Source organism: Serinus canaria, chromosome 19, assembly GCF_022539315.1.
Source record: "Serinus canaria isolate serCan28SL12 chromosome 19, serCan2020, whole genome shotgun sequence".
Lineage (NCBI taxonomy): Eukaryota > Metazoa > Chordata > Aves > Passeriformes > Fringillidae > Serinus > Serinus canaria.
Genome location: NC_066332.1, coordinates 1,870,740 through 1,895,261, shown reverse-complemented (window position 1 = coordinate 1,895,261; position 24,522 = coordinate 1,870,740). Strand labels below are relative to the sequence as shown.

Here is a 24,522-nt window from a genome sequence, read left to right as displayed (position 1 = left end):
GCGGGAGCCGTGGGGCGCGAGGCGGAGCGGGCAGGCGGCGGGAGCCCCGTGAGGCGGAGCGGGCGGGAGGCGGTGGGGCGGAGGGAGGGAGGGAGGGAGGGGAAGGCGGCTCCGCACAGCCAAGATGGCGGCGGTGGAGCTGGAGTGGGTGCCCGAGACGCTCTACAACACGGCCATCTCGGCCGTCGTGGATAGCTACGGGCGGGCGCGGCGCCGCGACATCCGCTCGCTGCCCGAGAACATCCAGTTCGACGTGTACTATAAGGTACGGTGGCGGCTGAGCGGGGCCGGGCCCGGCCGGGCCTGCGAGACGTGGAAGGAGAAGCGGCCCGGGGGGCGGCCCGGGCCCGGCCTGCCTGGGGGCGCGGGGCTGAGGGGTCTCGCCGGTGCCGGGCACGGCCCGAAGGACGGGCCGGGGGCTCAGGGCCTGTGGGGCCGCCCGAGCTGCGGCTGGAGGAGCGGCGGCTCCGGCCGTGCCGGGGCCTTGTGGCTGCCCCCGGGAGCCGCCCCGAGGCCGCCGTGAGGGGCTGGGAGCCCCCGAGGGGGACGCGAGACGGGGCCTGGCCTTGGGGGTCATGGGGGGAACGCGCCTCTCGCCATCGGGGGGCGGCGAGGGCAGGATGAAGCCAAGCTGGCTGTGGAATATGTTTTTTTTCCTTTTTCCCCCTTTTTTTTTTTTTTTTTTTGTGGTAATGAATTGGATATGGTGATGTCAGTGGTTGAGGGAGCAGTTTGCTGTGGTCGAGTATAAATGAGCTGGTAGGAGCCAGATGGAAAGAACTGACAGTTGTTTAATGCTGTAGTTTTATTAGCATTAAATTATTCCATGGTGAAAGGGCTGTTCCTTGTTCAGCTGCCCCTGAAATATACGGATTTGGTGTAAAAGGTGCACTGAGATGGTCCATTAATTTCTTATTGTCCACTAAACAGGCATCTCATTCATGTGCAGGAACAGCTGGAAATGAGCATTCATCAGGAGAGAAACAATGTCTATAAAAACCCCCAAAAACCTATGATGAGGAATAACCCTCTTTTCCTCTGCCAGCAGATTTCTAAAAATTTAGGTGTTTTTAAATGAAGTAAATCTTTAGTCTAATCTTTATGAACCAGGGGTAATGACCCATCGTATACACGGAGAGTAGTACTATCTGCTGGAGATAGGGAAATTGCTTTTAAGGCATTGAAACAGACATGTACATTTTCTCTGTCCTGGTTATTTCATGTCTGCCTTAGGTGCTAAGAAGGATGGAAACTCATTTTTATGACATGTGAGCATGCTCACAGATGATGATGTGATTGACACATCAGCTAAAGGCTGGAGATATGAAAATGACAATGTGGAAGACTGTTTTGGGGGTGACTTTCAGCTGTTAATAAGTATGACCATTGATAAATAAACTTCTTTGGCATCGCCTATTCTCATGTTCATTCAGGTGAGAGGATGGTGCTCTGTGGTTTTTAAAAGCATGAAGCAAAACTTCCTTCTGATGATAGAAATGTGCAAGGATGTGTTATTCCCAGCTCTTTAAAAACTTATCTGTAGGTGAGCTTAATAGATCACTGACTTTTTATGCTTTTATTAGCACTCTTCGGTGGTTGCTTTGAATCAGGTTCACCTGGAGTTATTCCATGCTGAAGAAGATCCAGCAGCACATCTGATTTCTGAGGAGACTCTAGTGTGTTTCTTCTGCTGGGGTACCTGGGCTTGTTATCCTGCTGGGCAGATGATGATAAAGGTGATAAGTGCCTGTCCCCAAACCAGTGTTTGTGTTCTAGGGGCAGTACAGTTGCTGTTCATGACAGCAGTTGCCTGGAATCACAAACTGGTTTGGGTTGGAGGGGACCTTTCTGCCCATCTCATTCCATCCCAGCCATGGCAGGGACACCTTCCACTGTCCCAGGTGCTCCAAGCCCTGTCCAGCCTGGCTGTGGACACTTCAGGGATGCAGGGGCAGCCACAGCTGCTCTGGGCACTCTGTGCCAGGGCTTCACCCACCTTAGACATCTTTTTCTAATCTAAACCTGTTCTCTGACAATTTGAAGCTTTCCCCCCTTGCTTTTCCTGTAATTTCTGTGCTTTACCAGCAGTTTTTGAACTGTGTAAAGGACACTGGTATTCCTCTTACCAGTTCTCATCTATGGGATGTCCTCACACAGAGTAAACCAAACTGGGCCATGCCTGCAGTGAGTGTTCTGTGGTTGCAAGAGTGGGCTGGGCTTCCATGTCCTCAGTGTCACTTTTTCTGTGGAGGACAACGAGCTTGGCTGGGGCCTGCAGTGACCTGGTCTAGAGAATGGCATCCCTGTCCTTGGCAGGATGGAGCTGCTTCAGTGTCCCTTCCCTCCCAAACCCTCCTGTGATTCTCTGTGTGCCTACAGAACACTTGGTGACTGGTTCCAGGGTCTCTATTTGGACACAGCAGCATCAGAAGTGCCATTTGGGGTGGCTGAATGAGGTTAGGCTGGGGACACATCCCTCTGACAGTGTGTGTGGTGCTTGTTGTGCTGTTTTGGCTTTGGTAGTTGTTTTGAATATTAGGTGGATATTAAATCCCAGTTCATCATGGTGAGCCATATTCCATACATCCTGATCACTGAGTTCTTTAAAGCAGAATTTCCAAAGCTATTAACAGTCCGTGGAGTAAGACAGACTAGAAGACTTCTAAATATTTGTTTGAATACATAGTGTTTGTTGCTGCTGTTTTGGAGGGTGTCAGTTGTTTGTTAGCATCCTGTATTACTTTCATTCTGTGATGAGTAAAAGGAATAAAACATGTTTCCAATCTTTCATGTAACATTGTAAGTAATAGTTTTTTATCTAGGTATTAGTCATGGTTTGTGGTGCTCGAGAAACTGCCACTGATTTTTGCAAAAAAAAATAAAAGGTGGTACCAGTCAGATTTTGTTTTGATCTGTGGATGTTAATTGTCTGTAGCTGTACAAAAATGTTTTCATCATATTTTTTTGTATTAATGCTTAATGTTTACCAGGCTTGCCCAGGTTTGCCAACATGTCTAGGTCGATTTGGAAGCTGGAGGTGAGATACCCCAGCAGAAAAAGTCAATGTGCTGCTATTTAAAAGGGAAAAAAATACCAGCAGTGCCTTGGTGTTGTTCTCCAGGACGCCCTCTATTCCAGGGTTTGGCTCTGTTGTCATAACTTACTGCCTTTATTTTCCACTCCTTAACAAATCCAATTTGTTTTTCCTCTACATCCTCTAGAATTGATAACTCCTGGGATGTGCCTTACAGACCTGAGTGGGGAATGGCTCTGGGATAGCTGCAGGATGTTCTTGTGGCTTTGGTAAGGAGTGGGTTCTGCTGCAAGGTGACAGGAACAGGCAGGTTCCTCATACTGAGCATATTTATCTTTCTGGAGCATTCTCAAGCAGTGACTAAAGCTTAAAACAAGGCACTATCAAATAATCATGACTGTGGTAAAACAACAAACCTGCTCTGCTTCAGCAGAGTATCACTGCATATCTCTTTTTCCAAGCACTCTTTGACTTTTCCTTGCAACCATTAGAAAATTAAGAGGCAGAGCAGGATGCTTGTGAGGATATCCTGGAAATTTCTGAGCCTACATTTGAGCTACAAAATATTTAAAAGTCTTATTAATGACAACTGTATTTTAATGACTATTGTTACAAGTAACACCTGCCTCTGAGGGGGGGGAATAAAAATGTGCACTCATATCATACTTTGTTTCCTTTGGTTGTTTGCCAGGTTTGTTTGTATCCTGGTTGGGTTTTTTCCTAGTTAAACTAGTTAGATTCTCTTGCCTTTTTTTTGTTTTTTTTGGGGGGTGAGGATGAGAGAGAGGGTGTGTAGGTTTTAGAAGCCAAAGAAAGAAATTTGCTGGATCTCACGTAACCCAGACTCACCATATGAACAAAAGGCCAGAATTGTGTATTAAAAAGTAGTGACAGCTGGAATAAACTGCAAGTCAAAAAAAAACCCCAGCGAACCCAACCAACCAAAAAAAAATCACACCAAAATCTCTGAAAAAAATCAACTTATTATATTCTGTAGTTTGTTGGGGTGAGGATAATGTTTTGAGGAAGGGTGTTCCTATAAAGAATCAAGGTTGCTGGCAGAAGTCAGGTTTTGAACTCTCTAGTCAGTGTCTTGTCCAGATTTCATTTTTTCCCCCTGTGCCTCTGCTTCATACTCTTATTTTGCATAATTATCTCATGACTTTGGTTCTCAAGGTGCTTTGCTGCTTTAGTGTTTCTGTCCCAGGTATTTGTTGCAGTTGTCCAGTGCCAGCCTCATCTTGGACTTGGATTGGTTAACAAGGAGTTTCATCCCATGCTCGTTTTCCTTTTGGAATGGCTTTTCTGGATTGTGTTTCTCTTTCATTCCAATTGATTTTTCTTGAAAAAAATTTGTTCTTGGAACATTTTCTGGTGAGGTCATTAACCACAGGAGCAGTTGGAGATGACATTAATTTGGTTTCTGTCACGTTTAGGTATTCTTTGAACCAAAGAAAATGAACAAGCAGGAATTTGCTGACTGTTGACAACAAGCAGCAGAACATCGGTTCTCTGCATTGCAGCAGAGCTTGAGTTTACTGATGGAGAATCATTGCAAGCTCCATTTCTGTCCATTAGAACACAGCAAGCTTGTCCCAAGGCTTTGGTCTCCAGGGGGCTTGATGAGAGGGAGAAGGTGAACTCCCACTGAAATGAAGAGTGGCTGTGCTGCTGCTTCAGTTTTGAGCTTCCCTGCCTGGGGAAGTACAGCCAAGGTCACAACACAGCGTGTGAGGGAGGCAGAGCATCCCAGAGCTTTCTGAGGGGCTTCTGCTCTGACCCCCAGGGTGAGCTCACAGAGGCTGAGCTCCCCTGCTTCTGCTGTGGTTTTGGGGCCAGGAATTAGATGTGTGTGGGGGAAGCAGTGATGACTTCACACATGTACAACCTCTCTGTCACCTGGCAGGAGCAGTGTGCAGCAGGGCTGTACTGCTGGGCTTCAATCAGATCCTTCTAGCACCTCTTCAAATTAAAGCCTCACAGTGAAGGAGAATCATTACCTCATGAGTTTTTGCCAGTTATTAACACATGCCTTATTTCTGCAGTCTAAATTTAGATGTGAACTGAACTGTGTTTCCTTGTTACATCTTTACTGGTTTGAAACTTCTTGCCTTCTAACTTGTACTACTCAGACTGCTTTTTTTTTTTTAACCTCTAACTATGGGCCATGTTTTCTCTTCCTGGTATCTTCCTTACCTTTTCAGAAACCTTGTTGAGTCCGAGACACCAGAACTCATCATAATTGAGATAATGAGGTCACATCATGACCAGAGGTGTTGAGCTCCTGCTGAACAGTAATTCCTATTTCCACTTCATTTCCTCTGGGCTGATTGAGTTCCCAGCAGGCTGGGTTTTCCCAGTTCCTGAGGAGAATCACACCTGTGTGAGGCTCAGACTTTGTCTCCCTTGTGGAACACAAACTCTGCTGCTCAGGCCCAGAGAGCAGAGCAGGTGGGAGCATTCGGGGTATACAAGCATTGGGATCTAGAAATGATCTCTGAATTCATGCTAGTTCAGTAGCAGTGGGGTTTTTTCCTTGGTTATTTACTTGATTGAGGTTTGTACAGATCAGCCTGGTAGCTGGCATTGTGCTTTCCAAGGAAAGCTGGAATTGTCTTTTTTTTGTTAGTGCCTTGAACCATATCCAGTAGAAGCTTCTCCAGAGGGTTTGTAGATTATTTGGAAATTGGTTTAAAAGCATGGAATGTACCTAAACTTCAAACTGATTATTTTTGATAATGAGTCTTTGTCAACAGATTGATTCAGTGAACTGTGGACTCGGGAAAACCTTTTCCTTCCTTCTTGAGTGGGGAAGGAAGATGGTGGTTTCAGCCCAACTTTTTTCCCAAATTCTGCTGTCTGTTAAGCACACTGTCCTTCTCCAGTCTGGCCTGATACTCCCAAGACATTATTAGGAATTACAAAACATCCTGGGGAGCTTCTTGGATTTCCTCTGTAATTCTTACTGAAGTATCCATGTTTTTCAACCCTCTTCCAAACTGGAGCAACAGGAGCATATTTTTCAAGTTGCGTCTTCTTCGGTTCCTTTTCTAGAGGATCCTTGTGCAGCTGGCTGGAATTAACCCCCATCTGCTTTAAAAAAATTTTTTTAAAATATTTTTATTATGTTTAGAGAAAGTTTGGTTGTTTGTTTTTTTTAGCTTAATCTACTCAGAGGGAGAAAGACAAGAACTTTAATAGAAAGATGATGTAATAATAAAGTTACAAGTTAATGTCATTAATATGTTCAGCCTGGGACACCACAATGTGCAGCTCTTGAGACACACCCACCTGGACATGCAATTCAACATTCAGCCTTAGCTCCTAAGAAGGGTTGTGGTGAGTTTCTCACAGCTGTGCACAACAGCTGGATTGGGCATGGCTGTAATAATCCACCTGTATATTAAATTTATACCTGTCCTCATGCCAGAACTCATGGGTGAGCTGGTGGAGTTGGAAGTCACCTTGAAGGCTTTGAGTCATTTTTCCATAGTTAAAGAAAAATAAATCCCTGGTAAGTTCCAAATAGGTTAAGCTGGTGTCTAAAAGACATTTCTCTCTTCAGAACAGAACAGTTCTTTAGAAGTCCAAAGCTCTATGTTCATGTCAGGGCATGTTTTTCTTGAATCACTGTTTTGTTTTCATGTTATGTAGCAAGGCTGTGGTCAGGAATTCTGTCTCTCTGGAGCTTTAACCAGAGAATCATTTCTTCAGTCCTCCCAACTGCTTCTCAATGAGTGTTACTGGATCTCCTGGAATTACTTCACAGTTTGATGTATACTCACTATTTCCATGTCAAATATTGTTTGAAAATATTGCTGTAACAGCCACAACAGTTCCAAGGGGCTTCCAGCTGAGTTAATTCCTCAAAATGTTTGCCAGTATGTTGAGAGAAGGGGTTACAGGGGTAGTGGAAGTCCCAAAGATGTTGTATTTCAAGTTAGAGCAGTAAAAAACTGCAGCTTGGACTTTGGGGCCTGAGCCAAACTTGACATGTGCCCGAAATTATTGATGTTCCAAAACTGAGGGTCCTGTGGGACCTTCCCCCTCCCTCCCACCCCACCAGGCCATTTACTCCTTGGCAGTCTCAGAATCTCTTGTAAGAGGGATTCTCTTCTTACAAGAAGTGTTTATGTAACCTCATAAATATATAAATTTTTCAAAGTCTTACTGTGGTTAATTTTTGATAAACTAGGAATCTCTGGGATTTTGGGTTGGTACTGGGAGGTGGTGGGAGGGAGTGATGATACTGTACTTGAGCACTGTGAAACCTGATGGTGGTTTTGGTTGCCTTAAATCTTGCTACAGTGCTTTGGGGATGTGTCTGAGCTTCCTCCAGAAACGATCTCATCAATTATTGATGGCATGCCCACCTTCACTTTGAGCATGGAATAGCAGGCAATTTCAACAGCTGCGTTTTGGGGTTTTTTACTGCAGCAAGTACATTTTAGGTTTTATAGAGCATTTGCTATGAGACAGCTGTGCTGAAGGAACGAGAACATTTAACCATGACTGTGGCTTTTAAATACAGCAGCCTGCCTGTTCCTTCAGTGCCAGAGAGAATCCAGCTCCAGCAGGGGCTCTGATCCCTTTGAAGTGCAGGGACACGCTGCTTTATCTGAGCAGTAACTTTGCATGCAAACTTGCTCTGGTTTTTAAAAGACTTCTTTTTTTTTTTTTTTTATTTTCCCTCAGCAAAATAGATAAGGAAGAGGAAAACATTCATTTCTGGCAATTGACATTATTAGGTCAAAAATATTTTTGAAGTTTTTTTGTAGGTTGTGTTGTTAAAATAACAAATTTGCTGTGCTCTAGAGTCAGTGTTGTGTGCCTTTATAAGAGTTGACTAGAACTAAATTTCTGGCTGGAGATGTTCTCACGTGCTGTGTTTGGAATATTAATTCATCAGCTCCCAGTGTTTGTGGAGAAAAAGGTGAACCAGGCACCAGATGCTTATCACTGGAGGCATTTGGAGGCATTATTAAAACTGGGAGGAATATGAATGTTTTCATTTGAGCACTGATGGTGCCTGTGGCAGGTGTGGAGTGCTGCTTCCTTAGGTCATGTACCCTCCTGTGCTCATCTGTGGGTCAGGGCCTTCAGGATAATGAGAATTAATAGTTCACAATGGATTTCTCTGACGTTTATTTGCACAGTCCCTTTGTACCTGTGTGAATCCATGGCATTTATAGCCTGACGTGGCAGAACTTAACCATGCACTGCATGGACAACAGTCTGTGGTTTGTTGTGAGCAACTCAGCTGATAAATTTGCTTATCTGCAGGCACAAATCACTGTGGGCTTAAAACAAGCCAGTGCTTTTAATAAATGAATGAACAGGCTCCGGTTTTCCCACTTGCTGGTGGGGGAGTCACCTGTGGCAGCTCAGGTGTCAGTGGGGAGGGGCTGGTGCCTGTCTGTAGTGCTGGCATTGGCGAGTGACCCCTTGCAGAAATTGTGGCTTTGGGTTTATTTTTATCTGACATATTTGCATGGCTGCATCCCAGCTTGTGTGTCATTTAAACATGCTCTGAAAGCAGTTGGTATCAAAACTATCAATGGTATTTTATGCTGACTTCAGTAGTTTCTTGCTTTTTTTTCTTGGATTTGCAGCTCACATGTGGCAGTGTTTTGGTGTTGCAGGGCACAAACACCTGGAAATAAATCCACAGATTAAAAAAAGCCTTGAAACCATCTATGGACCTCTGATAGCCCATTTTTTAACAATTAAATTGTGCTCCTGAGGTGAAATCTTCTGATACAGGAACTTGTTAGCTTGCTGAATTTTGGTGCTTTAAAGTCTAGAGTTCATCTAAGTTGTCTCTGCTAGTAAGCTGAGTTTCCCAGAAAAGCTCAATCTTACCTATTAAGATAAATTTCCCTGTTTTTTTCAGCTTTACCAACAGGGCCGCTTGTGCCAGCTGGGTAGTGAATTTTGTGAACTAGAAGTTTTTGCAAAGGTGCTACGAGCTTTAGATAAAAGGTGAGTATCTTAATAGATCAATAAATCTCATTTCAGCTCTCAATCTCTCCATCTAGGAAGAGATATTAAAAAAAGACACAAACAAGAAAAAGCAAACGATGCAAACCCCCCCAGCTCCTCAACACTGGAGGTCGTGCCCAGAGTCCCTGGGAGCAGCAGTCACAGCACCCATTTCCTGCTGATTCAGCAGATCCTGAGGGAAGCTGATAGGATTGCCCCAGTTTGAAGAGTTTTCCTGTCATTAAATATTCCAATTTGTGGAGTTACAGAACCTGACTGTTTTAGATCAGGTTCTCTGTAACCGGGATGAGCTTTGAGGCTTCAGCCGCTGGTCCCGCCCATGGCGTGTGTGATGTTAATGGAGCCATCGCTGCTCGTTTGGGAGGGATGGGGGAGGGATGGACGGTCTGGGGCCTCCTCCCTGGTGGCCCTGAGCTGGAAACGCTCTCTCCAGTTTTGATCCTGTGAGGGCAGCTTGTGTTTGGCTCCCAGGGAGGGTGTCCCTGTGGAGAACTTGGTGTGGATCACCCAACGCCTGGGATCCATCAGCTGCAGCCTCACAGGAGGGCTTGTACTGATCTGCTTTGGGTTTGAGGGGGGCTTGGGCTTCATTTCTGTCCTTGGAATTCATGAGAGCCAACTGACTGCTTTCAAACCTTTGTGTGTAACCTAACTGTGCTTCTCTTTCCTGCAGACATCTGCTCCATCACTGTTTCCAGGCTCTGATGGACCATGGGGTCAAGGTTGCTTCTGTCCTGGCCTATTCCTTCAGCAGACGGTGCTCCTACATTGCAGAGTCAGATGCTGCTGTGAAAGAAAAAGCAATCCAGATTGGCTTTGTTTTAGGTAACTGCTGCTCAAGGGCTCTTTGCTTTCTCTTTTGCAAGTTTCAGTTAATTTTGCATTAATTTTTTCCTGTTAAAGATAGGCCTTTTAAAGTATTGTGTGTTTTGGAATGGAATTTTTAGAAAGGTACTTGGTGTGTTACAAGAAATATATTGAATTTTAATATCTAAGAATGTATAGACTTTTTAGTTCAAACTGTTTAGGGTTAAAATTGCTTGGCAGATGTGGAGGAATTTGCATAATTTTAGTGTAGTTAAGTTCTGGGGTTTTTTGACAGAAATCTGTAGGAAAACTCTGTAATACCAAAAAACCACCCTAAACCCAAGTATTATTTCCTTCAGCTGTAGGAGAACTCTCTTCTTACATTTCATCCTTTCCAGGTCAGGAGGGTTTGACCTTGACAGGATTTCTGTCTGTAGAAGCAGGTCCATGAAATAAGTGATCATCTTGCAAGACCTGAGCAAACCCTTTTTCTCTTGAAAATGTGTCTTGCTCTTCAAATTGCTGTTTGTTGCTGCTTTTTTCAGGGGGGTTCCTGTCAGATGCAGGCTGGTACAGTGATGCTGAGAAGGTTTTCCTTTCCTGCCTTCAGCTGTGCACCCTCCACGATGAAATCCTTCACTGGTTCCGTGCTGTGGAGTGTTGTGTGAGGTGAGCTCACCTTGAATTCCCAGGAAACCTTGGAGCCCTCCAGCTCCAGATGCTCCTTCAGTGTTCTGCTGCACCAAAACACTTTTCTGGCTAGAGCTGAAGATCAGGAGGTGCTTGTTTTACACTAATCCCTGGATTTTCAGCTTCTAAGTTGGCAGCACAGTACAATGGATTAAAAAACCCAATGTTTTGCTGTCCTGTGTAATCTCTCATGGGTTACACTGCTGGATAATAAAAGTGGTCCAGCAGTTCTTGTTTCCCAAGGATTTTTGCACGTGAAGGAATGTTCTGAGTTGGACTTTGCTGAAGTTCTATTCACTGCAAAGAGAATTTGCCAAATCCTAATGCAAACAGCGTAGATACAATTGAGCAGAAATAAAGGCAGAACTTAACTTGCTGGACCTGGAATCAGGAAAGGTTTCTTACTCCATGCTGAGTGCTTAGCTCTGGGCCTGGGTAAAGATCTGGGTGTCCACTTCTGTGGGCACCTCTGGCCACAGCTGAAAACATTTGGAAAAGTTGGGGTTCTTTTTGCTGTTAGAGTTTTGAAGCTGCCTTGTTCCTCAGGGCCTGCAGAGGTTCACATTTCATTGACAGAGGCCTCTCTTGCTCTTCCCCCTGTGTGTGGAGGTGTGATGAGCTGCAGGCAGGAGCTGGCTGGGTTTTGTTGCTCTCACCATGACCAGGCTGTTTTTGCCCACTCCAGATGTGCCCATGGGCACCTAGAGGCTGCTGGGCAGAGTTAAAGTAGGATTTTTTTTTAACTGTTCTAACAAACAAAGCATGTGCTGTATTTCTCTGAATCTAGAGCAAAACTTGTTTAGAAAGCCGCTCCAAAAAAAGCCCTGCATCTTGTTTATGGTTGGGCAAACACGAAGAGTAAAGAGGCTTTGCCAAGAGCTGCTGCTGTCCTGTGCCAGCCCCAGGGCCATGGCAACGCTGCTCTGCCTGGTTCTGCTGGCTGGCATTCCAGAAATGATGCCAGGAGCCTGGGCACATGTATCCAGCTTCCTAGAACTGGGGAGTGATGGACATAGAGCCACGGTTACTGCTTGGTCCTTTGCCTTCTAATTAATCTAAAAAAAGTTTTCTTGTTGTATCAGGCACTTTGGCAAGCTGGAGAAGTTGCTTAAAAATAACTGTCACCTTCTCCAAATAGAAATGAAAAGAAGGGAAAGGGAGGGAAAAAAGGGAACTGTCTCTGCTGGACAGTAGTGTGGAAAGAGATTTTCATTCTGTGCTGGAAGAAAGCACCCTGTGTTAGAATGAGCCCTCCTGACCTGGGGTGTTGGCTCTGTTCTTAGAGACTTCCACTGTTCCCTGGGGAGCTCTGCTGGGACATCACCCCTCTGGGCAGCAGGGGCAGTGGGAAATGTTCTGGCATCTCCCAAACCCTCAGCACGGCTGCTTTGGAATTGTATCAACCTGAAAGAACTCAAACACTTTGGGAAGGGCTGAATCTGTAAAATCTGAACACCTTTGTGTGGCACAGAGCAGTCATTAGACTCAGTTTTCTGCCTTTCAGCTTGAGAGTAAGTGGTGTTGTTACCACCTGATCCCAGGGCAGGAGGCTCTCACACTGGGCTTGCACTGGAGCTGGGGGGAGTTTCAAGGAAACAAAATTCAAGTCCAGCTTTTGAAAGTATGACACTTTCTTTGGCAAGTCAAAGCTCTGGGAGTTGAATTAATACATTGCAGAATTAATAGAACACAGTTTAAGAACGTGTGGAGTTTTGTGTTATTTAAGCACAACTTGGTATTTCATTGTCCTGGCAGTAGTAAATTCTGTGGAGAGGCTGGGAAGGTGTGAGGTTTCTCTGAGCTTGTAGCCTGCTTGTCTGGGAGTGTGGTGCTCCTTTTGGTTTGCCTTCTCTGATTATTCTGTGTTTAACAAAGAGGTGCAAGTGCCTAACACAAATACGTGGTTCTCCCACTTCATTGTTGCACATTTGGCTGATTCTTGGATTGTTTTCTTCTGGTGGTTTTAGACTTGCTAAGCTGCTGTGTTGGCTCTGAGAGACTGAGTTTGTTGGGGGAGGTTAGTCCCCAAAAGCTGTTATTGCAGACATCAAAGGAGGTTCAGAGCCATTAGCATAAAAGTCCTGAGGCCTTTTCTCTTCCTCTTGGCTTTATCTCCTAAGATTCCCCTGGATTAATAAAGGATTTTTTGTTACTCAGAACTGGATCACATAAACTGTGCTTATCCTAGAGGATTGGCTTAGGTTTAGCTTGGGTTTTGGGGAGATTTCTTTGTTTCTAGACGCTATCACTGAAGCATCCAGACACTGGATATGATCTTCCCCAGGAGCTTATCTAAATTGCAGTGCTATCCCCACTGGCTTATTCCATTACGTGGGATTTGGGCTCCGTGGTTTTGAAGTTGCAGAGCAGTTCCCAACTGAATGGTGTTGGCAAAATGGTTTTTTCTCTTTAGGAAAACTGTTTACTTAATTTTTCTCTTGTTTCTTTATAATTCCTGTCTCTTGTTACTGGAATGTTCCTGTGACCAGGCACACAATACACTTGTACCTCGTGTTTGGTTCTGAGGCTTTATTTAAGGAAAAATGTGGGTGTTGCTTTTTGCTGTCTGTTATTGAGCCACGGTGCTGTTTCCCACTGGAGAGCTGGAATTTGTGTAGCTTTTACAGGGTTTTGAAGGGCTTTTCTTTTGATGTTCTCTTTGTGCAGCAAATCCACATCTGTCATGTGCCCGCCTTCAGGCCCTGCTTAGGAAAATGGAAACTTTATTTCCTTTCTTGTTACTGTTGGAGTTTGGTGATGCATTTGGGTAGGAAACAGGGAGAGTGTTGGACAGGCAGCTCTTAGGATGAGCTGAGCTGTATCACTGGAGGAATGGCTGCAGTAGCTGAAATCTCTATTTGGAGCAAGTGGAAACAGGAAACAGGTTTAGAAAAGAAATTGAGCAAAAATTTCACTGTTCACTCCTTCCTCTTTAACAATTGATTGGAAGTTTTATCCCAATGTATGATATCAGGACTAAAATGCAGTTCTTGCACATTAACCCACAGAGTCAGAGTTTGAGCCTCTTTGCACTGCAGCTTCACTTGGTGCTTCCCTTCCCTCTGTGCAGTTCTCCCTGTGCTGTGTTGTTCTGATTTCCCAAGCCTTGCCTGGTGTGTTCAATCTGTTACTCACTGTCTAATGACATATTTCCAGCAGGGACAGTGGAGGTTAATTCACCAAAATTCCATGTCTGCTCACTGGCAGGTGTTTGCCATGGAGCAGGAGCAGCTGCCCTGGCTGGGAATCCAGCTCTGCCCTTGGGGCTTGGAATATCAACACACACCCATTCCAAATGTGCCTCATTAAAGCCAGTGAGCGTCAGCCTGCCCTGCACAAATTCTTTGGTTTTCTTTGTAACAAATGCCACAAACTGGAACTGTTACTTCTCTGGAGAAACAGGAGGAGGTTTCACCAGTACTTGGGTGTTACTGGCTGTGTTTGGGTGTCAGTCCTTCAGATGGGAAGGCAGCAGGATAGGAGAGGGAAGAGCAGGGGATGTTTGAGTTGTTGTGATCAATGAAATGGTCTGTCCTGGTAGAGCTGGTTCTCATGTGGAATGAATGGCTAAAGCTTACATGAAGACCTCCCCCAAAGCACAGAAATGCCCACTTGGAGCTACTCAGGATTTGGAGGAAAGTGCAGGGATGCAGGAAAATGAGCTGTGTTGTACCTACTGTGGCTGCTTGAGGCTCCACTCTTTGGGAAGGAGGTGGGAGGGATTTCAGGCTGTGTAGGGCGCGGCTTTGGGAATGGAATCTCATCAGTATTGGGAAGAATGGATTTTATGGAAAATAACACACCAAGGCACCACACCAGAATGGTTCAATGCAAACCTGTATCAATAGGTAAAATCCTGTGGCATCTGCAGCAGGAGAAATTCCTGCCCTGTGCCCAGCTGTGTGTGACTGACCCAGGCAGGGAGGTCGTGCTGGGCTGGCAGAGCTCCAGCCCTGTGAGTGTCCCCTGAGAGATCCCCGGTGCTGCTGCAGGCAGAGCTTTCTGCAGCTCCCTCAGCAGCTCTCTGTGCATCCCCCAAGGTTGCTGCACGTTCGGAACGGGAACTGCAAGTACCACCTGGGAGAGGAGACCTTCAAGCTGGCGCAGTCCTACATGGACAAGCTGGCCAAGCACGGGCAGCAGGCCAACAAGGCGGCGCTCTACGGGGAGCTCTGCGCGCTGCTCTTCGCCAAGAGCCACTACGACGAGGTGAGGCCACGGGGGCTCTCCTGGCACTGGCACCTCCTGGTGTGCCTCACTACTCCTGGTTCTGCTCTCCTTGGCACCTGTGTGGCACTGCCACATTCCTTTATCCACTCTTGTTTTCGTGGATTGTTCTGTGTTAGTCTATGAGCTCTTCACAGAACTTGGGCCAACAGGAGCATATGGGTGTTAGCTTGTCTATATGTGTTGGTCACCTGTAAATGAAATATCATAAAAGCTTATTTTAGTAATTGAAAATTAATAGCAGAACCTGGTTTGTACTTCTCTTCACTCTGTGTGAAGTGTAACTACTCTATAAACTGGTTTTCCTTTAACCCCTACGTTCACTGTCAGGGTGTTGTCTTGCACATTGGGGATTGTGAGGATTGCTTAAAGATTATAAAATACCTTGTTCTGTCTGTAAAACTCATCATAATGTAAACCTTAGGTTAATATAAAATACTTACATATTCACTATTCACCTTAAAAGTGGTTTTTAAGTCTGTCTTTTAAGACATAACGGGACAGTTCATTACATGTAAGCACTCAAACTGTGTATTTTAAATTTTAGAGGGTAAATGACCAGCTTTTTAGAGGCAGGTAATATTTTAATGTTCCAATGTTGTGAAGTTCCAACTTCCATTGTGTTGGTGCCTCTGTCCCACAGGCCTATAAATGGTGCATAGAAGCCATGAAGGAGATCACAGTTGGGCTGCCTGTGAAAGTAGTGGTGGATGTGCTACGACAAGCCTCAAAGGTGAATCTGAAATCTCCCCGTCGCTTTGGGTACTAAATTACTGCCAAGAATGGCTGAGGAGAGGTTGTTACCTCCAGAATTCTCCTCAGGGGCCCTAAGGATTGTTGTTTGTGTTTGTCTCAGAATGGGTGGGGGAGTTTGTTTCTGTTTGTGTCTTTCTGAAATGGAGTTAGAGCTGCACAGGGGACCATTGTGACAACCTGTGAACTTCCCTGGAAGGGCTCTGATCCCTCATTGGTCTGGACTAGGTACAGCACAATCCCTTCAGTCAGACAGGATAAAATAAGAAGTGTATTAATCCTGTGCTCCTTTTCCTAAATAACCAAAAAGTCCTTTAATAGCCACAATGGTATTTTGAAATGAAAACCAAGAGTAAGTGTGGCAGTGTCTGGGGGGGCTGAGCTGTGAGGGCACAGCTGCTCACGTGCTTCCCTTCCCTTCCCCTGCCCAGGCCTGTGTGGTGAAACGGGAGTTCAAGAAGGCTGAGCAGCTCATAAAGCACGCTGTGTACCTTGCCAGGTAAGGGCCATTGCAGAAAAAATCCTTCTAAAATTGTACTCAGCTGGCCTCAGTTTGTAATGGAGGTATGTTTGTGCAGGGAGCATTTTGGAGCCAAGCACCCCAAATACTCTGACACGCTACTAGACTACGGATTTTACTTGCTCAACGTAGACAATATCTGCCAATCTGTTGCCATCTATCAGGTAGGCAGCAGGATTTGTTTCTCTTGATGGTTTTCATCTCTCAGATGTTGTAGTTAATTTATGGAGATAGAGAATAGTTGGTTTCATTACTGCAGTTGTGTTTTAAAAAACCCCAAACACTGTCAGCTGTGGGGTTTTGCTTTCTTTGTCTTTCTCTGACTCCTGTCTTCTATGTAACTAGTGTCTCAAATATGTAGAAAATTCCAGAGCCAGTAGATTCATCATAAAGATGAATTTGGGGTTTTTTTTCTGTGTTAATGATGAAATTGTGGTTTTGGAACCCTTGCAGACAGCGCTCGATATCCGGCAGTCGGTATTTGGAGGTAAAAACATCCATGTAGCTACAGCTCATGAAGACTTGGCTTATTCTTCATATGTTCACCAGTACAGCTCTGGGAAATTTGACAATGCACTGTGAGTACAACACACAGCAGCACAGTTAGTGCTGTAAATGAAGAAGAACATTCATTGCATTAATATTTCTAATTTTTTATTTTAACTCTCCCAGATTCCATGCGGAACGTGCTATTGGCATTATCACTCACATTCTCCCAGAAGACCATCTCCTCTTGGCCTCCTCGAAGAGAGTGAAAGGTAGTTGCCTTTGTTGTTTGAATCATTTGGATGTGCACATCCTGATCCCTCCCAGGCAATGTAGCTTGAGTTTTCTTTTTCATTGGAGGAGTTTGTAGTCCTTGGTGTCTACAGTACACTCATAAAATACAAAAAAAAAAAAAAAAACCAAAACAACCTTAGCCAGATGAGTTGGAGTGGGGGGGTGAAATTAAAGAATATAAAAATGTATTGGGAACTTGACACAGCAGTGTGACAGCAGTTGGTGACAGGCACAAAGCTTGGTGGGCCGTGTCCCCAGGTGGGTCCCCTGGCTCTGAGCTGGGTGTGGGCACAGTAACAGTTCCTGTCTCCTGCCCCCAGCACTCATCCTGGAGGAGATTGCCATAGATTGTCACAACAAGGAGACAGAGCAGAGGCTGCTCCAGGAGGCTCATGACCTGCACCTCTCCTCGCTCCAGTTGGCTAAAAAAGCCTTTGGGGAGTTCAACGTGCAAACAGCCAAACACTACGGCAACCTGGGCAGACTGTATCAGTCCATGAGGAAGTTCAAGGTAAGACTTTACTCCTGACCTAAAATCTGCACAACAGCTGAAATCTGTCACTACATGAGGGGTTTCAACGTCCACAATTCCCAAGTTCAGTTGGTAGTCCTGTGCTTGGAAAACTTGTGCTTTATGTTTCACCCGAAAAGCTTTGTGCAAAAATAATCCATGGAGATGGATGATGCCCTCAGAGGGTGACAGAGCTTGGTTGCTGCAATCTGCAGTTCCGCTTCACTTAAGAATTTGGAGAACTCGGTTTATGTTTGGCTTTGTTGCTTTTTGGCTGTTAGAAATTGCTACTGTTTGAGCTGCTACTTAGTTAAGTTTATTTAAACTAACTGTCCCCTCTTTTTGTGGGGTGGTGAGTGGTGTCTGACTGACCTGTGTGGATCTGGCCCTGACAGGAAGCAGAGGAAATGCACATCAAGGCCATCCAGATCAAGGAGCAGCTCCTAGGGCAGGAGGATTATGAAGTTGCCCTCTCCGTGGGCCATCTCGCCTCCCTCTACAACTATGACATGAACCAGTATGAAAATGCTGAAAAGCTCTACCTGAGATCCATAGCAATTGGTAAGTGACTACAGGAAACTTAAGGTTTTAGAAAATAACTCAGCTGTCCATCTGTAGACAACATTCTGTGGCTAGAACATGAGTGGAGAGTGTAGGCAAATTTTGTAGGCAAAAATAACCTGATAACTCAGATGCAGCCCATGGAGATCTTACCTCTCAACTTGGTTTTTCTCTTGGGTTTCTCTAGGAAAGAAGCTTTTTGGTGAAGGATACAGTGGACTTGAATACGATTACAGAGGTCTCATTAAACTGTACAATTCCATTGGCAATTACGAGAAGGTGTTTGAGTACCACAACATTTTGGCCAATTGGAACCGGTTGCGGGACCGGCAGTTCTCGGTCACGGATGCGCTGGAGGACGTCAGCACCAGCCCCCAGTCCACGGAAGAAGTGGTCCAGTCTTTTCTGATGTCTCAGAACCTCGAGGGACAGAGCAGCTAAGAACTTGGTCAATTAACCAGTTAAGGTTTTTTCCCCCAGGTTACAGGGGGAAAAGTCATACTGTGAAATCTAAACCATGTAGTTCTCTGGGGGCTGGAATTTGCGTTGAAACACTGGTCCAGTCTACTGAAGAGTGCCCATACGGATGAATGTGTGTTAAATTCCTCTCAGCATGTGTATGGCATGTTTAGTTCGGCTCACATTTTTAACTTGGTATTCCCAAAAAACCCCCTTCTTTCTCTCTTCTTTCAAAAGAAGCTACTTTGCAGAAAGTCTGCAAGAAAACATTAAATAAAACTGTTTGAGTTCAAAAGAGTTGCATTCTTATTACGGATGGAAGGTTTCATCGAGAGCTTTCTGCTGAATCACAGAGAACAAAAGCTGTACTCTGAGGAGCTGTAGGAGAAAGGTCTTGCTGCTGTATCATTGTAGCAAAGTTCATGGTAAATAGCCAGCAAAGGGAGGATGTGCTGGCCTTGGCTGCTGCCTTACCAAGAAAAGTGGCAAAGACCCACTCTGGAGAGCACCATCCGCTCATTGAGTGCCACCTGTGCTGTTGTGGATGCCCCGAACTGGACCAGTACAGATCCCATAGACCAGCAACCACAGTGTCCTCGGTGCCACCACCAGTGCTCCCCTGAGCAGGACCAGGACACCACGGTGGACCAGCCTGCTAGAAACCGGTTTTGGACCAGTGGCTTTAATTTAATATTTCTGCCCCTGCATTCACTTTGACAGTAGAACTCTCTCATTTAGGTGTCTGATCAGTGCAAATGATATCCATGTGATAGATCCAGAGCTAGGAAGTGAATTGATGGTTTGTCTGTACCCAGTGAGCTTCTGCAGAGATTCCTGGCAGTGCCACAGCTCCACCCACTCTGCTCTGCTGCAGCCACTCCTCCTTCCCTCTCCCACGGGCTCTTTCTCTGCTAACAGAGGCCATACCGTGTTTATACCAGTGAAGAGTTTTGTATTCCAGTTCCATTTTCTGTTTCTGGAGAACACAACTTACTGTACAGGTCACAGGGGTCAGTGGAAAATGCCAAAAAGCACAACAGGTCTTTTTTTTTTGTGATGCTTCATTTCTACATTAAACAAGAGTACAACCAGAAACCGATTCCTTACGTTAATTTACGAAGCAGAGCTCAGCTGTACAGACCCTCTGAGAATGCCTCTCTCACTAGCTTGTCTTAATTCTGTTGGGGGCTGTGTGGGTTTGGGTTTGGCTGTTGTTTTGGGGTTTGTTTTATTTCCTAATGTCGGGTAATATTTGCAAGTCTGTGTGACACAAACTAGAACTGACTCGCTGCTGTTACCTCAGCTGTGCCCTGGATCTGGGATTCTGTGGGTTCTCTCACTTTGGGGGTTTCTCTCCCCCTCTTTTCAGGGTTTCTACCTTGGCCAGTTGCTGCTGGGGCTCGGCCTGCTCTTCCCAAGGGACTGGGACTGGATGTTCTGCTTGGGGTCTGGTTTTTTGTTGGTTTATGGGGTTTGTGGCAGGGAAAGCTGCTGGATGATCTTCAGGGAAGAATTAGAGGTTTTGGACATGACTTGGAGCTTAATGGCTCTTCTAAGAAGTGAAATTTTACAGGCCAATAGTTCATATTCTGGTGCCTTCAAGTGTTTTAATTTTGGGGGGAAAGGCTGGGTAATATCAACTTTAAAATGCAATGACATAATTAGTGAATGCAGATTAATGATTGCATACTTAGAGTATCTTCACTGAGGTGAAAAGAAGTATTTGCATAAAACCCCCTGTGGTATTAGGACTTAACTGCAGTGTGTCTGCAACAGCTGCTCAGTGAAAATCCAACTTAGTTATGTGTGGATTTAAAATGTGATTTATTTATAGCAGTTTTTGTTTATGACTGTGTAGGAGCTACAGACGAATTCAGCTATACAAGGCAAAACCTTCTCCCTGAATGCCCATGGCACTGACAAGTTATAAAGTTCTTATGAGTTCTTAAGTCCTATTATAAGGTATTTAAAGTTAAACAAAGTACATAACAGTGTCAGGACTTGGGCAGGAAAGTGGCTTAAAGCTGTCCTAAAGAACCTGAGTGATTCTGTACTGCAGAAGTGTTGGAGCTCCCAGCTGGCTTCGTGGGTTTACGCTGACATGGCCTGGAGATCATTTACCCATTCTGTGTTCCCAGTCTTGGGGTCTCCAGCTTTTGCCTAAGGAGCCCCAAAGGTGTGTTTGGGATGAGGAGCATGGTTTGACTGACCTGGTTGTGTCCCTGGTCATGGTTTGCCTTCAGGTCAGGGCAGCTCCTGGTGTGGGCAGCCTGGGCAGGAGCCGTGCTGCACGTGCCTGCAGTTGGTTTGTTGGTGGCCCCAGTCCCAGCTCTGGTGGCTGTTCCTTTTGTCCTTCCCCAGAGCTGCCTCAGCGTGGTGCCTGGGCAGGCAGGAAGGGAGGTCCTAAGGCTCCCTGGGAACCCCTTTGGCTGCCCCTGCAGCTCCATGGTGCCAGGGCAGGTCCCTTCTGGAGCTGGGTGGCTGTGGCTGATTGCTGACACTGCTGGGGAGTGGGGGGTTGGCAGGATGATGCTGCAGCTGCCAGGGACAGCTCTGCTGCTGCAGGGACAGCTCTGCTGCCCCCACTCGGGACCTGCATTTGTGGCTGGGACAGCACAGAACTGACCCTGTGGGGGTTTGGTTCCGTGTCTCCCACGTTGGAGCTGTTGGAAGGTTCTGTGTTGGCACCTGGAGCCTGTCTGGGGTGCTGTGCTGCTGCTGCTGTTTCTGTTGCTCTCTCTGCTCTCACAGTTTGATTGGTGCTGTTGGAGTGGGAAGCTGCTGGGATGGTGCCAGAGGCAGGTAAAGGACTCGGGGTGAATCTTGCAGCATGAGCCCAGTCCTGCCCCACTCTGCCCCAGCAGAGCTGGAAGCAGGGGCTGCAGTGCCCTCTGTTCCCCTGTGGGGTTTTCCAGCACTCCGTGGCTCCTCTCTCCCCTCCTGCCCTTGCCCAGGGCAGGTTTTCCATGCACAGCTGGGTCAGTACTGGGGTGGGGGCCTGGCAGGTGGAATGGTTGGCATTTCTAGATCCAGGCAGGAATGGTTGGCATTTCCAGACACAGAACTTGCCCACGCAGGGGCTGTGTGGTGCTGGCAGTGAAAGGGCAGACCTGGGAGTGGCAATCCTGTAAAATGCATCTGTTCCTCGAAGGTGAGTAAAGGAATCATCCCGGAGTCACTGGGTGCAAGTGGTGAACACGGGTGTCACTTTAAGGCAAATTATTTTCACTATTGATGAAGTTAAACCCTCAATATTTTACTTTGTGTGAGGCTGTTTGGGTCAGTGAGGGGGGAGTTTGCTCGAGGTGCCATTGCTGCTTCTCATGGTACCAAATGCACATTGAAGTTCATTCCCTTTTCAGTCCTGAGTGTGGGAGAGCACAGGAGGGAAAATTGACCAAGCCTCAGATTGGGGAAGCTGCAAAGCCTCCCTGGGGTGATGTGGAAGGGCTGGACTCGGGCAGGGCAGATGCTGCTGGTACCAACCTTTCAGCAGATCCTTCCTTCTGCTGCCTGTGCAGAACCTGATTTTTATCTGGGAGTCCTTGTTCCCCCATAAGAATTCCTGGCCAGTGTCAGTTCACAGCTGCCTCTGCATGGTGGGGTGCGTTTGGCACTCCTGGCCTCGGGCCCTTGAGCCACGGGGCCCTGGGAGGGCACTGGGGAGAAGTGGGGAAAATTTCCTTTCTGTAGAAATAAACTCCAATACCTACAGAGAATTGGCAGCACTGGGAATGCTTTTGCCCCTAAATCTCAGGAACGTTTTGGGCAGTGACACAGGTGTCCCTGGGTGGTGTAAAGTGTGTGCTCTAGGGTCTCGTATTCCACTACTCCTTGCAATCCTCCGTATCTATAGCATGAGTGGCCTTAGTGAGTTTGTTGAAGTGCACATTTTTTTTTTCTTTTCAAAAGTAAATTTTAAGATGAAAAAGATATATACTATATAAATATATAGAGATATTTAGAAACTTGGTTTGTGGTGCACAAGTTCAGTGTTGGATCGCTAAATACTCGTCGCAGGTACCATATGTGTAACTTTTCTTTTCTGTATATTCCTTTCTGGGAAGCAATGTTGCCATGGTAACTACAACTTTACAATTTCTTTACTACTTAATGATGTGAATGAATTCTACATTTTATTGAATATTACCAGGTTCAGTACTATTTTTATACTTTGAACTACAGGGGATTTTAATTTAATAGCATTAAAAAAGAAAAAGATGTTGCTTGAACTGTATAACTGTATAAATTGAACTAATTACACAAACCCACCTCTAAACCAGAATCTCCACCTGTAGTGCCACGTTCATTTATATAAAAGTATCTTGCTCATTTCCAGACCTTGCAGCCCCCTCCCTGTGGTGTCAGGACGAAGGTTTCCTGCCCCCCTTTGTGCCCACGGAGCCATCCTATGTTTGTAACCAGAATTGTGATATTCTGTAACTGTATTGCTCAGATGAAATATTGACCTAATAAATGGAGTGTTCCCGCAGCCTGGAGTACCTGCAGTCAGTTGGTTACAGCTTCCTTCCCTCGTGCCTGCCCTTGCCTGGAGAAGGTGGAATCCCTGCCCTTGGGGTAAATCCTTATGGATGGGGCTTGTGTTGGTACCTCTGCAATGTGGACAGGAGGAGGGGGGAACACTTGCAAGATGTGGATCCTTCCAGATCCTTCCCTACTTCCTGGGGTTTTTTTTCCCCCTAAAGTAGCCATGGGAACACAAATTCTCTCCTGCAAGTGTGGGCTGGCAGCACCAAAGCATCTCCTGTGGCTGCCTGAGCACAGAGTGGGTGAAAAGTCAGCATTTCTGGGTTTTTTATTTTTAAACCATCAGGTTTGTGTGACCTGCAGCTCCCCAGCTGTGCAGAGGCCTCCCCTGGTCTCACAGGGCTGAGATTTCCATTTTTAAAGGCAAAATGCCCTGGAGCACTCCCCTGGCTCTGAGAGGGCAGGACAGGCCAGGGCCAGGCTCACGAGGGTGACCCCAGAGTCCCCGGGGCTGAGGCAGTGCCAGCTCTGCTCCTGTAGCCTGAATTCCATGATGGAAATGGATATCCCTGGGTGTCTGTGTGTGCTCCTGCAGCTTTCTCAATTCTTCCCCAGGGAAAGGACAACTGGGGAGTGCTGGATCCAGACTGCCAAGAAAAAGCCAACAACAGCAGACTCCAAAATAATTCTGTTTGCTGGTGTAAAGGAAGAATTAACAGCAGCAACCCTGAAACTTCTGCCCAGGTGAAGGGAAAACTGAGGTATGAATGAGGCTGTTCTGCTGATTTTTGGGGAGAGCAAGTCCAGCTGCCTCTGCCATCTTCTAAAATCCAGCAGCAGGAAAGGCAATCCCTGTAACATTGCATCCTGTAGTTTATTCCAAAGATTTTCTGGTCCTTCTTGGAGCAGGAACCCCTGAAATTTTTCCTCTTTGCCCACGTCACCTGGTCAGGAAACTGAGTTTATTTCTGGCAGAGCTCAGTTTTCCTTGAGAGCTTTCCTGTCACTTCTAAGTCACCTCAAGTCCTACTGGAAAAATTGTGGGATAATCCAAGTCCTGAGCAGCCTTGCTCAGTTCCCTTAAACCAGTGTGACACTTTGAGGGCAGACAGCATTTTCCTAGAGCAGCCACAGGCATTCCTACACTGGGTTCACCTTTAGCTGGAGGCATTATCCTGTTATCCAGGGACAATTCCTCAAGATCCAGGTCTGCAGCACACAAGTGTCTGCTCTGCTGCCCTGGCAGGGTGGGACACAACATCCTCCCACAGCCTCTCAAGGGCAGGGCCAGCACAGCCAGGAATCCCAGGCCCCTGCCAGGTGTGGGATGCACATTTAAAAAGGAAATCTGTTGTCCTAATTCTGAGAATGGTCCCCCAAAGGAATCTGGGAGGGTTTTTTCTTGCTTGGGTTCAGAGGTGAAGGCAGTAACTGAGCCCCCACCCAGCTGTCACATTCTAGCATGTGGGAGTGAAGGATCTCTGGGGGTTTTGCTGGTCAGACTGGAAGATTTCTGGGGTAAATTATTGATATTTCTGATGTTTCCTAAAGCCTGGATTGAACCATGAATCAAATGTGGCCAACCCCAAAGCTCAGAGTCATTCAGAATCCCAGAACCATTCAGGTTGGAAAAAACCTTTGGGATCATCAAGCCCAATGGTGACCCAGCCCTGCCAAGTCCCTGGAAGA

At 46.1% G+C, this 24,522-nt stretch overlaps 1 protein-coding gene across 1 annotated transcript; it reads left to right on the top strand.

Moving 5' to 3' along the window:
• The first annotated feature begins 92 nt into the window (after positions 1 to 92).
• On the top strand, positions 93 to 22,837 carry APPBP2 (amyloid beta precursor protein binding protein 2). Its single transcript, XM_009094821.4, has 13 exons — positions 93 to 265; positions 8,928 to 9,016; positions 9,711 to 9,862; positions 10,390 to 10,513; positions 14,575 to 14,743; positions 15,405 to 15,494; positions 15,946 to 16,013; positions 16,093 to 16,198; positions 16,488 to 16,612; positions 16,707 to 16,792; positions 17,135 to 17,325; positions 17,721 to 17,886; positions 18,074 to 22,837. The coding sequence occupies exons 1-13, from the start codon at positions 125 to 127 to the stop codon at positions 18,325 to 18,327; spliced, it is 1,761 nt and encodes a 586-aa protein (XP_009093069.1). The 5' UTR covers positions 93 to 124; the 3' UTR covers positions 18,328 to 22,837.
• Positions 22,838 to 24,522: the final 1,685 nt, after the last annotated feature.